Source organism: Papaver somniferum, chromosome 4, assembly GCF_003573695.1.
Source record: "Papaver somniferum cultivar HN1 chromosome 4, ASM357369v1, whole genome shotgun sequence".
NCBI classification, from domain to species: Eukaryota; Viridiplantae; Streptophyta; class Magnoliopsida; order Ranunculales; family Papaveraceae; genus Papaver; species Papaver somniferum.
This window is the reverse complement of record NC_039361.1, coordinates 7,881,253-7,896,688: the sequence shown is the minus strand read 5'-3', so window position 1 is coordinate 7,896,688 and position 15,436 is coordinate 7,881,253. Positions and strand designations below refer to the sequence as shown.

General features: G+C 36.1%; 1 protein-coding gene across 1 annotated transcript; it reads right to left on the bottom strand.

The window, feature by feature from the left end:
- Positions 1-1,224: 1,224 nt before the first annotated feature.
- Positions 1,225-2,140, bottom strand: LOC113271929 (myosin heavy chain, cardiac muscle isoform-like). Its single transcript, XM_026521851.1, has 4 exons — positions 1,940-2,140; positions 1,648-1,843; positions 1,416-1,557; positions 1,225-1,360 (listed from the first exon to the last, which is right to left on the bottom strand). Exons 1-4 carry the CDS (start codon positions 2,138-2,140, stop codon positions 1,225-1,227), a joined length of 675 nt encoding a protein of 224 aa, XP_026377636.1.
- Positions 2,141-15,436: the final 13,296 nt, after the last annotated feature.

Below are 15,436 nucleotides of genomic sequence, written 5' to 3'. Positions count from 1 at the left end.
CACAGCATTTGGGACAACAGACCGAACAAATGAAACCTCAATGCGAGGAAGGAAAGTCACCTCTGAGATGACACTGCTTAAGCCAGCTAATCCTAACGAGAACCAAGATCTGGTCCCTCAAAAGATTAACAACCACCACAGGAGGACTACTCGTGGACACAACAAACACGTCCACCAGACGCGACCTGACCTTAGCAGCAAAACTATGCATGAGATCCCACCATGCGATTACGATTCGGAAGAACCAACCCCCACCCAACAAGAATCCCGAGTGACCATCACAGAGGCCACCGACGAAGCACACAAGCTGCCAAAACTTAATAGGGAAGCAATAACGCACCCATAACACGCTAAAAACCCAGAGCAATACAGAGCCCATGAAGGCTGGCGCTCAGAAGGTCAACATATGAGAATAAGGCCTAATCCCTACTTCAAAACAGGTCATCAGACCTTACTCAAATGTACTAAGGGTTTTACCAAACCCTCTTTTGAAGATAATAAAATTACTCCTTTTGTGTATCTTTAGACGATTTTACCTTTTATGTTTTTTTTTTTTAAATTATTTATTTTATTTCGTCTTTTCGCTTTGTTTTCTCACTTCATATGTGCATCCCATCATCTTCGCATTACAACAAAAACCCATCAAGACTATGGCATGGTGCTAGCCACACCTCCCATTTTACAACGAGTGATGCGGGTAAAAAACCTAAGCTACCTTGCACGTCTATAAGCCCTAAGGAAATGCCATCACGATCATAACATCGGATGATGTCCTAACATAATAGGAGATCTCCAACATCAAGGTACTTACCTTTGGCCAAGGCAAGAATCACTTGACCGAGTTATCTCCCTCCAAAAACCTGTGTCAAACACACAGTCGGTGACTCAAACATCTGATCACTCAATTACAGGGCAAGTGTAACCTAAACTGGACACTATTAAAACGCTCTCAAGTTCACGAAGAATAAAGAAAGGTCTGCTATATCTGAATCCCAATACTGTAAGAGATGACTTATCCATTAAGGAATTGATCACTCCCTGGCTATGTCAGCCATGGTTGGACCGAGAATATACACCAAAATCTTAAAAAAAAAAGCAATCCGAGATCATAATGTATCAAAAACAAGAAGAGAACCCATCAAACAATGTTTACTACCATACCCTCGGGAAATGCCCATAGGTCAAAAGAAGAAAATATAAAGCCTTTAAAGAAAGTAGGCAAGCTCAAGCCTGTCCATCACCAGGAGCGCCTTGATCAGTGTCCATCTGTTCCTCGATATCTGGAGCTTCTCGCTCTTGCTCAATCTCGGGCTCGACGACCGGGGGAGGGATCGTGATATTGGCCAGCACCCGAAGCAACCTGTTGACAAGACTTTTTCACAAAAGCTTTGTACTCCACGCGAAGCTTGCCCAACTTCTCATTCTTATCAGCACGCTCATCTTCTAGCTCATCTTCATGTTGATTCACCAACTCATTCAGTTCCTCATCAAGACTGCGCCTCGCAACTCTCTCTGCCTCCAATTGCTTCTCCAATTCTCCACCAAGCTTACGAGCCGCTGCAAGCAAAACAAACAGAGACGGTTGGTCCGACAAGCATATACACAAAATAGACGTGAAAAATAAATCAATATTTCCATATGAGCAACCTTCAATCTCAAATAAAACGGCGGCTAAATTCTGTTCTAATTGAATTTTTTCGGTGTCTAGAGCACTAATCCTTTCTTCAGCAGGAGTTATGGCCACGTCACCAGAAGGGTATGATAACATATGATTATCACGCTCCTTGTCAAGTGCGACAAACTTCTGCTTGAGTTGCCTAAATTCTTCCCTATCATCCTCGGCCTGTGCCAACAGAGACAAATGATTGGACTGCCATTCAATAAGTTCATATTTATGAATTCAGAGGAGCTTGATGTCATCTAAGCGCTCCATAACCACCTTATTAGCCTTATCTAACAGCCCACGAAGCTCCACAATGCGGTCCCGATGTACATTTACATCCTCCTGAAGTTTGGCATTATCTTTCTCCAATGAGTCAATCTTGCACTGACGTGCACTCACATCGAGTTTAAGACTGCTACGTTCTCTAGCATGCCTACGAATAACATTATCTATCTGATCCTCCAAACGTTTTACCATGGCTACCAATAGAGGGGCTAGTTCAGAAGTCTAAAACCTACCATGATGACACAAAAACTTAGATGAAGGAATAAATAAATACCTTCAAATTCTTTCTTATCCTAACGAGCAGATAAAGCCTCTTGCTTGGACATCGTCACGGAAGAACGAAGATTCTGCACCTTTTGCTCCAAAGCATTGGCTCGACGCCTAGCAACGCGAGTTTCAGACATCATACCAGTCCTCAAATTTTTGCTCTAGTATATCAGACAACAACACCAGTCAGAACTGGGGCACTAAGAAACTTAAGATAAATGCAGATAAGGCGTTCAATACATACCGCGTGCACAAGCTGCCGCTGAGCAGACTTAGGTAAATAAGTCAAGATACGAGCCTGCTCGTCTTCGCTCAGCCGAGCATACTGATCGGAGCACAGCATCTTCATCGCCTCGGACCCTCCAAACACGGTGGAAGACGAACTAGATGGACCCGCCAGAGTCGAAGGAAAGCCACTAGCAAAATTACTTGGCACACCGGGAGTACTCACACTCGGAGCCACTGGAGGGACCCCACTATCAATCCGAACACTCGTATCGAGAAGAATACCCTTGTCAGCGAAATCACTCGCCTGGGGTAAACTTATCTCCGGTCCAAATGCACCACTATCAACATTACTAGGATCATCCAATAGGGTTTGGTCAATATCATCAAAGAATCCATCAGTAAGGTCCAACACCTCATTCTCTCCAAATAGTGCATGCATATCCACCTCCATGATAGGCTCTGCCACATTGGCTGGAGCATTAGATGATCCAGAACCATCGACAATCCTTATCCTCTGCCAAAAACACAAAATCATCAGTTGCTAAGGCATCAAACAGGGGAAAGGTATATATATATATATACGTTAAAATAAAAACAATGTTTTTTACCTTAGCACCCTCAACAGCTGGAGCAGACTGAGAAGAACGCCTATGAGAAATGACCCATTTGAGCTCCCAAGGCCTGTAGGGGTGAAGATGGGCATCTCAGGAAGGCCAGGGAGAACATTGCCATATTCATCCCAACCAAAGATACAAGGTCCCACAATCCGAATAGGAGCAACAAGCCACTTGGGATCGTGAGTCTTACGAAGCGAACACTGAGTAGAAACAAGAGGATCTAAATCGGTCATGGGGGGGGGGGGGGGGGGCTCGAATAGCTCTCCGAGACCTAGAAATCCCAACACCAAATCCGTTAAAGGTATCATACTATTGACACCAATAGTTCTCTATAAAAGTATCAGAGTTGTACAACTCCTTCTGAGAAGGAATGAATTGAGTCAACTCGTGCTCGGTAACTTTACCTTGGCTTCGGCGAGCACACACACGGGCAATCCGGTAAAAATTACCATTGGGATGATATATGGCTCGCTGAGTCTCAAGATTGTACAATACCTCGTACTAAAAAGGATCTAGCGGACAGTACAGGGGAATACGAAGGCCAGCATCGAGTTGGCCGACTGCAACTATGATCTCGTCGGGACCACAAGGATTTTTTAAGAAAATATCATCCGAAAAAACACCAAACTGACCCTCAGGAGTAGCAAAGGAAATATAAAACCTTTGGAGGCGATGTCTAACCCTCACCGACTCTAGGAAAGCATCATCAGAATTACGGGAAGATCAGTCAGAACTTGGAGTCCTCATTGGATCCTTCCCAGTATTGATGAAAAACAAACAAAAGCAAGGAGTCAGAACAGATGTAAGTAAAGAAGACAGAAATCAAGAAAGATGGACGAAAGGGAATAATGGCAGTTCTTGAAAGCTCTCAGAGACGAAGAACAATGGAGGAAATCATCCCAACGAAAACAAATCAATGACAAGAATCATTGATATAGCAGACACACAGAGTAACGGTGTAAAATTACCAAAAGAAAAAAAAAGGAGAAATAAAGTCTGGGGACCATATCGTCTTGAGGTGCGAGATGGAGAGTTTCTCCTAGACATTATGAACTTCTTTATAGGAGACAAGGAGTTAAGAAGAAACAACAAAAGACAAAGGAGTTTCTCCTACAATGTTACATGAATGACGCGTGAAAGGAGTAGTCTAATCTGCTCAGACGGTCAAGTCTAAAAAGAAGAACCGCATTTAACGAAGGATAAGGGCAAAGATGTGGGCAGATCTACATCGTAATGGAGGACTCAGACGACCTATATTATAGCCCAAAAGTGATAGAGCACGAGGTTCTCCAAAGAAGGGCCACACGATCTGAAGGAGAGCGAGACAACTCGGAGGGAGAAACAAGCAGTGCATCACGAGGGATAGTATAAAACCAGCCCGAAGCACCAAAGGCGATTTACGATAGCTCTACCAGCTCGAACGACAAAGCCTCAACGAGTCTAGTTTCCCTATAAATGCCAGTCGATGTAGAAGGAGATGGACAACTTATGTATTATTATATGGTCTTTCTACAGAGAATTCCTGAGAGAGATCTAGATATAGAGAGAGAGTAAGAAATATAAGTGAGATTTGTAGCTCTTTCAAGGGTAAGACCTTATAATCAATAAAGAAAACATCTTCTTTCCCGTGGAAGTAGGTCTTCATGGCCGAGCCACGTTATATGCTTGTGTTAATATTTACTTTTCATGCTCTTTACATCTTGTTCATCTTGAATCTTGTATGTTTTCTTAGTTTTTAGTCTTAAATCTTACTTGGATGTAGTCATCAGAAAAGACGCAACTACATTTTGTTTTCTTCTTCTTCTTGATTCACTAATCCACTGACTAGAATAAGAAAAGAAGAAATGGATCTCTCAAATACATATTGGTCTATCTATTGTAAAGAAGCAGTGTGCTTGTAGTCACCTCTGAATATTTGTTTGACTGCTGGAAAGTTGAATAAGAGAAACTTTCACCATTACATTACTCAAAGGGTTCATTTCTTTGATGTTTTTGCACATGCGAAAGATACTTTATATGACTTTAAAGTTTATGTTTCTTATTTTCAGTTCTTGGAGAATCAACAAGTGAATTTGGTTTTGTACTGTTTTTGGTACTTCTTTTCAGTTATGATGTAGTGTTAGAATCTCTAGGGGATCATCATCATGATGTTAAGGCTGCAATCTAGGATAAAAGGAATAATGCTTGTAACAGAAGAACTCCAATGACATGCTGAATTCATCCAAGTAAGTTCATGGAGAAGGTATTTTTTTAGGGTCAATCTTTATTCACTGTATTTTTGTTAAGTGTAAACGGTGTACTATTTAAAAAAATTAATGATTCCCAAAATTTGAACGGTACGTTAATCTATTAAAACATTCGTACGGTTTTCCGATGAGAATTAATGGACACTAGTGTCTTTCCCGTGCGTTGCACGGGGTTAATATAATGTTTCTTTTTTTAACACAAGCAGTTCTTGGTGTCCGAAATCACGATTAAAAGTTCTAAAATAAATTCTTTTACATAACTAAATTGTTAGTAGTAGAGTGTGTGCCACAGGTTAATAATTGAGAAATTTATTGTAATAACCCTGGATATTATGAGGTTTACATTTATGGCCCCAAGGTTATTTAATAATTTCTGTAAATTATGTTGGAGGCCCTATGATATTATTAAAAGCTAGATTACTAAAATAACCCTCAATACATATGAAATCGACGTTACATTAACATTATCTCCCTCATTTCTCCCCGATTTATTCCTCATCACCTCTCTCTATCCCTTTAGTGTGATACTACCACTTTAGATTCAGAAATTACGATCAGAAAATTAGAAAATGAAAGATCGAAATCAAATGAAATCGAAAATTTAAACTCAAAATCAAACTCAAAAACTCTCATCGCTACCCTAATTTTCATAACCTAAAAATCCACTAGGTTGGCTAAAAAAAATCTCCAGATCTTTTTACTAATTATTCATCAACATTTCGATAACCACTATGAAAAATTAGGGTATGTAGGTTCAACCTTTCAATATATTAACCACAGTGAAGCAATTGAAGCAAATTCAACAAGCCAAAAGAGATAATACAATCAGAGAGCAGTTTTGGAGAACAAGCAAGCAATAGTCGTTCAAAGAAAACAAGCTAGCAAAAAGTACTAAATCTCTTCTTATTTTCTTATTTTCATATTGATTCATCATTAAAAACCCTGTTATATTCCAGATTTATATAATGTGAAGTTGTATTTCGAATCTCTACTAGATTTATACAACATGAAACTGAAATTTGCATCTTGATTTTCATATACAGATGTGTGAGTATCCCATGCACATGAAATTTTTCTATGATTAGTCCACATTAGCTAAATGATGCATACATTGCCTGCACATATCTGCACAATAGGTGTTTTTGGATATATCCAACACAAGATGATTGTTTTATTTTGCTCTTTTAAAAATTGTGTCATCTGTCGTGCTTCAACATAGGTACTTACTCAATGCGCAAAATGATGTTTCGAGTTTGTGTTGTTAAATAGTAATTCGAAACATGCATCTATATGTCTTAGTATTCGTTTGTCTTATTTCCTGTAATATGACTTATGGTGTTCTGTTTTTTGAGGCAGGTATACATCCTTGAAAGTTGTCTTTCCCAACTTCGAGAACGTAGAGAGTACATAAAATGTACTTCCCCTGGTCTCAAAGTCTTAGCATTAAACATTGGTCTGCGCGCGAATGTCTATACGCGTGACCTTGATATCAACTTGTTTCCTATTCAGAACGTAATAGATATGAATACTGGTCAATATGCTTAACAGATATTGAGTATCATGACAATTTACTGACTATTGAGCTTAATATTCTTAGATGGTAAATTATGATACTTATATTAAAGAGCTTTAATATTATTACATTTATAACATTTCATTTGGATGGTAAATTATGATACTCAGATGGTGTTTAATATTTTTGTTCTTTTTCATGAGCTAAACTTGTTTCGATCATATTTTATGCATTGGATAATGTGTGAATATTCTCCACACTGAGAGACAACGTGTGTATATATTCTGCACTGGAAAATGTGTGAATATTTTTCTTCACTGTCTAAAGTGTGAATATTCTCTACACTAAGAGAAAATGTGTTTATATATTCTGACAGGCGAACATATTCATTGGGTAATGTGTGACTATTCTCCACACTGAGAGAAAATGTGTGTATATATTCTGCACTGGAGAATGTGGGAATATTTTCTTCACTGGATAACGTGTGAATATTCTCTACACTGAACAATGTCTATATATCATTGGTAGTGTTTAAGTAAAAACTTTATGATGCTATTATACATGTTTCAATGTTGTTATAAATTATTTAGAATGAACTAGTAAATTAGGTACTTGTGATGATATAATACATGTTTCATTCATTTATTTAAGGTCTTAAAGATTCTTCATGTCTAATTAAGTTTGAAAAGGTAATTTCTGTTGATTGTGGATATTACCTGCATATAACAATAGTTGATTGATTAAAGAATTTATGAAGAAGAAACATCCTTGTTTATATTTCAAGAAGAATTGTACGAAGGAAAGACTTTAAAAGATGGAGACAGTAAAACATCTTTGACAACCGAGATAACATAAAAGCTTCAAAAGGTAAAATCAGTTTGATATCTTGAATGTGTGTATAGTTTCTGCACTGGATAATGTGTGAATATTCTCTGCACTGAGAAAATGTGTGTATATATTCTGCACTGGAGAATGTGTGAATATTTTCTTCACTGGATAACGTGTGAATATTCTCTACACTGAACAATGTCTATATATCATTGGTAGTGTTTAAGTAAAAAACTTTATGATGATAAACTTGATGGACCTAAAAGTGTATGGTTCTTAATTGATAATGTTTAAATTTTGTAGTTACTAACTGCTAGTGTATACAGATGCAGTGAAATGGGTTTCCAATATTGTGCTATCATATTTTGTCATTTTACAGAAAAAGGACTGTGTTTGGGGTTTCTCTAGCTCTCTCATTAACTTGGATACTATTGTGGAAAACGACCGACGAGAGTCTCCTACCGTCTGCTTTCAAAGAAGTCAGTAAAGCTTTCCGTGTTGGGCCAGCTGACGTTGAATATCTTACATTTATATGAAACTTTGTGCATGCGCTTTCATCATTCTGGTCGGAGTTTTGGTTCTTCAGTGTGATAGACCAACTATTCTCGCTTTGGTTTGAGAGATCAGTTCAAGTTGTAAATCTTTTCTTAACATTTCCTCTTTTGTAAGAAGTTGTAAATTGATAACATTTGTTTAAACTGAAGGAAGTCTTAAGTTAGCCATCTTTTAGACGTTATTGTTGCATAACTAAGATCATGTATTGGTATGTAACGTTGTTGATCGCAAAAAATCATCGCAATGGACAAGTTTATGTGAGCCGGAAATGACAAAAATTTGATATTTCAGCTCTTGCAATACATCTGCATAATGAAATACCCCCAAAATGTAGTCTTTTCCTTTCTTTATTTTATCAAAAAATATAGAGCTTTAGCCCTCACACACGATAAAGCTGTGTTCGGACGTAGGATAAGAGACACCAGAGTGAAGTTTTTTAACTGTTTGCAATATACAACATAACAAACTACACAATCTAAAATATATATGCTTAATTATCTAAACTGCAAAAATTATCATAAAAGTGAACAGATGAAATTGGCAGTGTTTTCTCTCCGCAATAATCCAGATGCTTCCACCTTGATTGTAGCGCCAAATACTCTCTAATTATCTTGTCAGGTCCAGAGAGTATGCCTTTCTTGAGCTTCTCATCCCGGTTTAAGGAACAGAAACTTGCATTTTCGAAATGTAGCCACAAGAACCCGATCCTTTCAATTAGTTACAAGGTAGACCCTTGACATGAAATTAATAATGCTTCTGTAGCGATATTCATTGCTCGCATTCTTAGTTGAGTTGACCAAATCATCCGGTGCTTGAAAAACTTCAACACGAGAGGCATTGAGTTTCATTGAATACCTACTCACTACGATAGCAACAAACACAATAAAAATCAAATCACCAGAAACACAGTGCATAACGATTGCACCAAAAAAAAATCAACAAGGAGAATATGAACATGTCAACACTTATTTTGTGTGTACTTTCTGCAACACAGACTTTACAATCTCAGAGAATAAGTCTTTGGTGCATAAAATCTGCATGCGAATTCTTTGGTGCATAAAGTCTGCACGCAAATTCTTTGGTGCATGATATCTACACGTAATCTTCTTAGTGTATAAATCCTGCACACAAATTCTTTGGTTTATACACTGTAAGAAACCTTGTTGCCTATGACTGTTGTTTCCATTTATATATGTTTAAAACACGAAACAACATTATGTAATACCAAGAGAGAGTGGATCTGTGGAGAATCCTAGGGGTCAGTACATTGTCCTAAACAACTAGCATGAATCGTTTCATCAACCAAATCATTAAGAAGGATAAAGGAGAAATTAGGATTAATACCTGTCGAAGACTTATCGCTAAGCATAAAGCAATGCAGCATCCCAAGAAACTCTTCAGGGTTCCATTCACTACAACAAGCACACAAATTACATTAATACAATTCATAAAAATTGGAAAAAGAATACTAGCTATGTTCATTCTGATAAAGATTCATTAGCTATATACTTGTTCAAACACCATAAAGAACACCATATAAAAACACATTCCACGATGGCAGCACACAAAAAAATGGCCAAAAGTAAAAAAATTGTACCACAAGTTCCATCACAGCCAAAGCATGCTTTTGATGTGCACCTGATATATCAAACTCTACAATAGAAATCACATATATAGTACTTTACATGAACAAACTAACCATTTCCTCTTTGTGTTGAGTCTTTCAAATTTCCACGACACTTTCTTTGCTTCTCTTCTTAACTGATCTCTCTACTACGACAAGTGAAATAAATAGGTCATTCAATGGGCCCGATAAGCAACAAAAAAGATAATTTGACAAGTCTAGTAAACGCATTTGACGACTTTCTTTTCAAAATGGGTTTGCAATAAAATAGGTAGAGGGAAAGATAAATTGCACCATGAAGTATTACCTGCACTTGATCATACACACGACAAAACCAAACATACTACCAATCCATCGATTTAACTTAGTAGATATTGCCTGCACATAATTTTTTTCTATTTTGTACATAAACGAACAATGTTGAACAAAGATCCATGAATGCATATTTTCTACATAGAAAAAAGCGTCTTAAAGGCATTAATATTCAACTTTAAAAAAATCGAATTGGTTAGACAAAAAAAATCGAATTAATTATATCAAAAAATAAAACCGAATTCATTAAATTAAATAACGAAATCAAACTGATCAGATCATAACACAAGCACAAAGACGAAGAAATGAAGATCAAAATACATAAAAGAACAAATATACCTAAGTCTTATACAACGACTTAATTAAAGGTTTTGCTGAGATTTGTTTATTAGAGTTGAACTCATTAAGCGAATTCTAAACTCGCAGAAATTAATAATCATCTTGATCATGGAATAAAAACTTAATTTTATAAATCTAAATTATTCTATTTTGATTAAAATCAAAAGACAATAAAACCTAAAACGATAAACAAAACAAATCAAAAATCGTATTGATTAGATAAAAAAACAGAATATGAAGATCCGAAAATATCTAAAGAGATGAATAAGCTAAATCTTTTTCAAATCTTCACTCAAGGAATCAAATTAAACCCACAAAAATCGAATTGAATCACTAACCTTCAATGTAATTCCCGATCGATTTTCCCCCTAAAATGATTGTCATCTTCTCTCAAACGAGATCAACTAAATGAAGATCTATTTTTAAGATCATAGGAAAGAGAAAGAAAATGAAAAAATCTGTAAATATCGATCAAATCTACTGCCATTTTCTTCCTCTTTTTCTTTTTCTTTCGGTCTGTTTCTGAACAACAATGGAAAGGTCAGTTTAGGTATTTTATTTTTGTTATAAATGACGTCGGCAAATAATATTATTTTAGTGACCCTGGATATTTTTGTTGTGAAAACTACAGGGAGACCCATTCTTCGAATCTTTCCAACCGTGAAACCCACACTCAGAAAAGTTCAGGCGCGCACCCATTTTCTGGGGTAAAATGTCTCCCACACCCAGAATTTCTAAAATAATTTCTTCGCTTATTCTTTCTCGTTTTTCTTTTATTTTTCTAAATTGATTTGGAGATGAAGAAACTGTTTAGAAGCAGAAATCGAAATAGAACTACATCAACAATCGATCCTACAAGATAAATCCTCCTCTTGTTTCTTCATTCTACTCATACAATTTTTAAATATGGTTATTTTTAAACAAAGTTTTGGAAAGAGTTAACAAAACTCATGAATTGATTTCCTCTTCAACGCAAGTTTTAAAGCGAGTTTTGAATGCAGATTTGATTTCAGTGAATTGTATTTCACAAACCCATTGGATAAACTTTGAAAACATTGGATATCAAAGTTTCGATACTAATTTGGGGATTTCTTCCCACGAACAAAATCTGATGGTTTCACTCTTCGTATGGCAGATATTATCAAAAGTTCTGACTTAATTGATTGGTTGCGGCGAAGAAACAAGGAAACTTCTACAATCCCAGCTACAGACATATTAATTTCAATACTGATGTATTTGATTCCGTTTCTGAATGGATTGAAATATGGAACTTAGTTGTTCCACAAATACCATTTGCTAGAATTAGTATTTCATCCAGTTATACCATTGCTGAATTTCTACAAATCATTCCCAAATGTTGGATTATTTGTGTTCTTCACTCTTTATCTTGGGATTGTTAGTGACAGGAATTTCAGTAGATTTTTTAGGTTTAATTCATTACAAGTTATGATTATGGATTTCATGTTTGTTGTTCCTGAATTGATTAGGAAAGTGTTGGTGAGTGCGGATACAATGAAAGAGATTGGGTTTAAGTCTGGATTGTTGAAAATTAGTCATGATGCTACCTTTATGCTGACTGTTGCCGTGTTTGTTTACGCATTTTGCAAGTGTGTTCTTGGTAGGATACCTGAATTTCCTAGTGTTACTCATGCTGTTGAATGGCAGATTTTCGCTATTGATAGGCAACTCTGAAGAAAAATTGGGGAAGGACATTTTGTTTTAGAAGATAATTTGCACGACAGGTGTTTGATTTTTGTGAAGGGGATCTGCGTTATGTCGAGTTCACATTGTTGCGTGCTACCACTATGCTGTGTTATAAAGGCCAGGCGTCCACCTTTGGTTACTGCGTTATATGGAATTCACATTGTTGCTGCTACTATTGTGACAAAATAGGACTTGAAGATGGATAAATGCTTTGTCGTTTCTGTTTTTCTAGATCATTGTATGATATCAACTTGCATCTTGGGATATTTAGAGTAAACTTGGGTCTAATTTATGAAGCTAATGGTATAATGAATCACATCTCTAATTTCTAGTCTCTTTGATTTATCTGAAATGTTATCAGACGTTATTGTTGCATAACTTGTTATGCACCTACAATAATATCTACATAACATGGTATGCAATCATGAAAGTGGATGCATAACCTGTTATGCATCCGAAAATATGACTGCATAATGCATTATGCATCGAGAAAATTGTTACATAATCTTTTATGCATCGAGAAAATAGATGCATAACCTGATATGCATCATTTAAATATGGTTGCATAACGTATTATGCATCAATTTTTTCTGTGCGAACTAAAATCAACCAAAACAATGGTTACATAACTTGTTATAGAAGCATAACTTTGTTATGCAGATACGTAACTTGTTATGCAGTCGAAACAATTGTTACATAATTCGTTATGCATCTTTTTTGTAGGATGCATAATGAATATGCAGTCAGTTTTCGAATTTTTTTCCCTAAAACGATGGTCACCTCCGATTTTTTCGTGAAAAACGAAATTTTGATATTGTTGTTTGTACTCGTTGCTTAGCTCTCTTTAAAAAATTTCCAACGATATAAAATTTGTAAAATTCCAAGGCGTTGATTTTTAGATATGTTATATCCAAGTTGTGTTGCCAATTATACCCCTGAAAAATTAGGATGCATAACGAGTTATCCCTGAAAAACAATATGCATAACACGTAATGTAGATGCATAAATCGTCATGCAGACAAGTTTTAATAATTTCGGATAATTGTGAGTGTCCCGGAAATAATTATGGGTGTCACGGTACCCAAAATTAATTGTGGGCCTGACAATGAAAATATTTTTTTTTTGGGTCTCCCCCTAATTTTTCCTGTTTTGGCCTTTTCTTTTAAATGGGCTCAAAAAGTTTAAAGTCTTCTCAAGCCCAAAACCAATAGAATAAGAAAGAGTGAGGTGAGGGTCAAACACTTAATTCCCACCTAATAATTCGTCAGAATAGAGATTGCTCCCTCGTCAACAGCTAAAGAATTTTGAATATTGTTAATTATCTATTATATTCGGAAAAATAATAGTTCTTGTCTATTTATACAACATAAAGTGGCATTTGAATCCATGTCAGAAAGTATGTGGGAATGTTACCAAGAAGAACCTCCGTAATTGTTTGTAAATTATCAAGAAATGAGAAAGCACTAAAAACATATCGAGCTACCTGTTAACAGTTTTAAACTATAGATCAGTTCAATCATTTCATAAACCTCATGTCATCCTTTAAGCTCATACTAACAAATACGTTCTAGGTGAGATTGTTCTTACAAATATCTTAGATTTGTTCTCACCAATATTTTCTCCTAAAATAGTGCGTTGATGGATATGACAAACACATAACATGATAAGTCTCATGAATCGGCAGCTTGGCATACAGTTGGCATCCGGCATCCAAATAACAAATAACCGGGGACACGCGAGCTTATGTTTACACACTGGAATGTCAAGTCCAGCTTCTCTCCCAGAGACAAAAATGGGAGCCGTGTACTGTTGAGTCCATCCTCCCACTTGTTTATTAGGGAAATTAAATTCATAAGAATATTGTTGACTCAAGCATGAGAGTATACCAAGATCTGATGCTGCATCTTCAACATCTTCTTCCATGTAAGATTTGAAACAGATTTTGTTCCAAATATATATCTTCCATATATGATTCTTCCTTTCTAAGTGACATCTAAAGCACTCAAAAAATAGGCTTGAAATAATAATTATTGAATGCTAAGAACATCGAAGAAGAGATTAGCAAGATGACAGCGAAGTATGATGCAAACCTTTTTCATTCCTTCACCACTGTCATTCAAGATGCCCCAATTATTTATGGTGGATAACCAACCATCTGACAACTCAGACACAATCCCTACTGCTTAAGCAAGAACATTACCAGTTTACTACATACAATGAAAAAAATTCTATCGCAGTACTATATTGTTATAGTATATGATAAGCGTTACAAAATAAAAAATTAGTTGAAATGACTTTTTAAAAGATTTAAATACTAAGTAAGCCAAAAAAGCAAAACCGCACCTTCAAACGTGAATGCTTCTTGCATAACTTTTATAATTCAGTAAATCCATAATATAAAGATGATTTTTCCTTAGTAGATGTTTCCAGCTGACTTTGAAGCAACAAACTTTTATTGCACTCAGTCAAGGTTGTTGATTTAGAAGCTTTCAGCTCCGATCTCGTGGAACCCAATGTCTTCCGAAGCTTTGAAGCCTCGGCTAACTTAACCTCCTCGCTTGACACCTGGATCCCAAAATAATCATACACCTTTTGGATTTCATTAATTTATTATTTACATGATCAAATCACACATCTAACGTAACTAATTATTGTTTCCTTACCCAATCAAAAAGAGGAAGCACCAGTGGAGTTTCCCAGCTCGCATCAATATATTACATATCTGCTGGAGATGAATAATCTTGTCACTTATAAAAAACAACAAAAGATGTATGAGATTGTAGGATAGCAGGCTGCTAATCATTGGTTATAACACGATTGCTAGTGTGCCACATATTCTTATGCGTGATTGCCCGAGTATAGTAATTACCAAAGATTTACATCTTACAACCTTTAAGAGGCAACATTCAAGATTAGGTGCTTGAAACTGAAGAATTTTCATGCTAAATCCTTTTTTCATACAAAATGTTTTTCATCAAATCAATCTTTTTTTAATCGATTTTTGTCGAAATTCTCGAATCCAGAAATAACTGAACAACTAAATGAAGAGACTACCTAAACTACAAAAACAGGGCTTCAAGTCACCAACAAATTAAGGAAAACAATTTAACAGAACCAGGAATGATTTAACACTACAAAAATGGTACCGACGGTTATCTGAAGCTTACAAAAATGGTTCACAGAAAATGGTTGGAGATCAAGTGCATATATACAAATTCATAAGGAGTGTTCAAAATATATCCCATAAATTTTGGT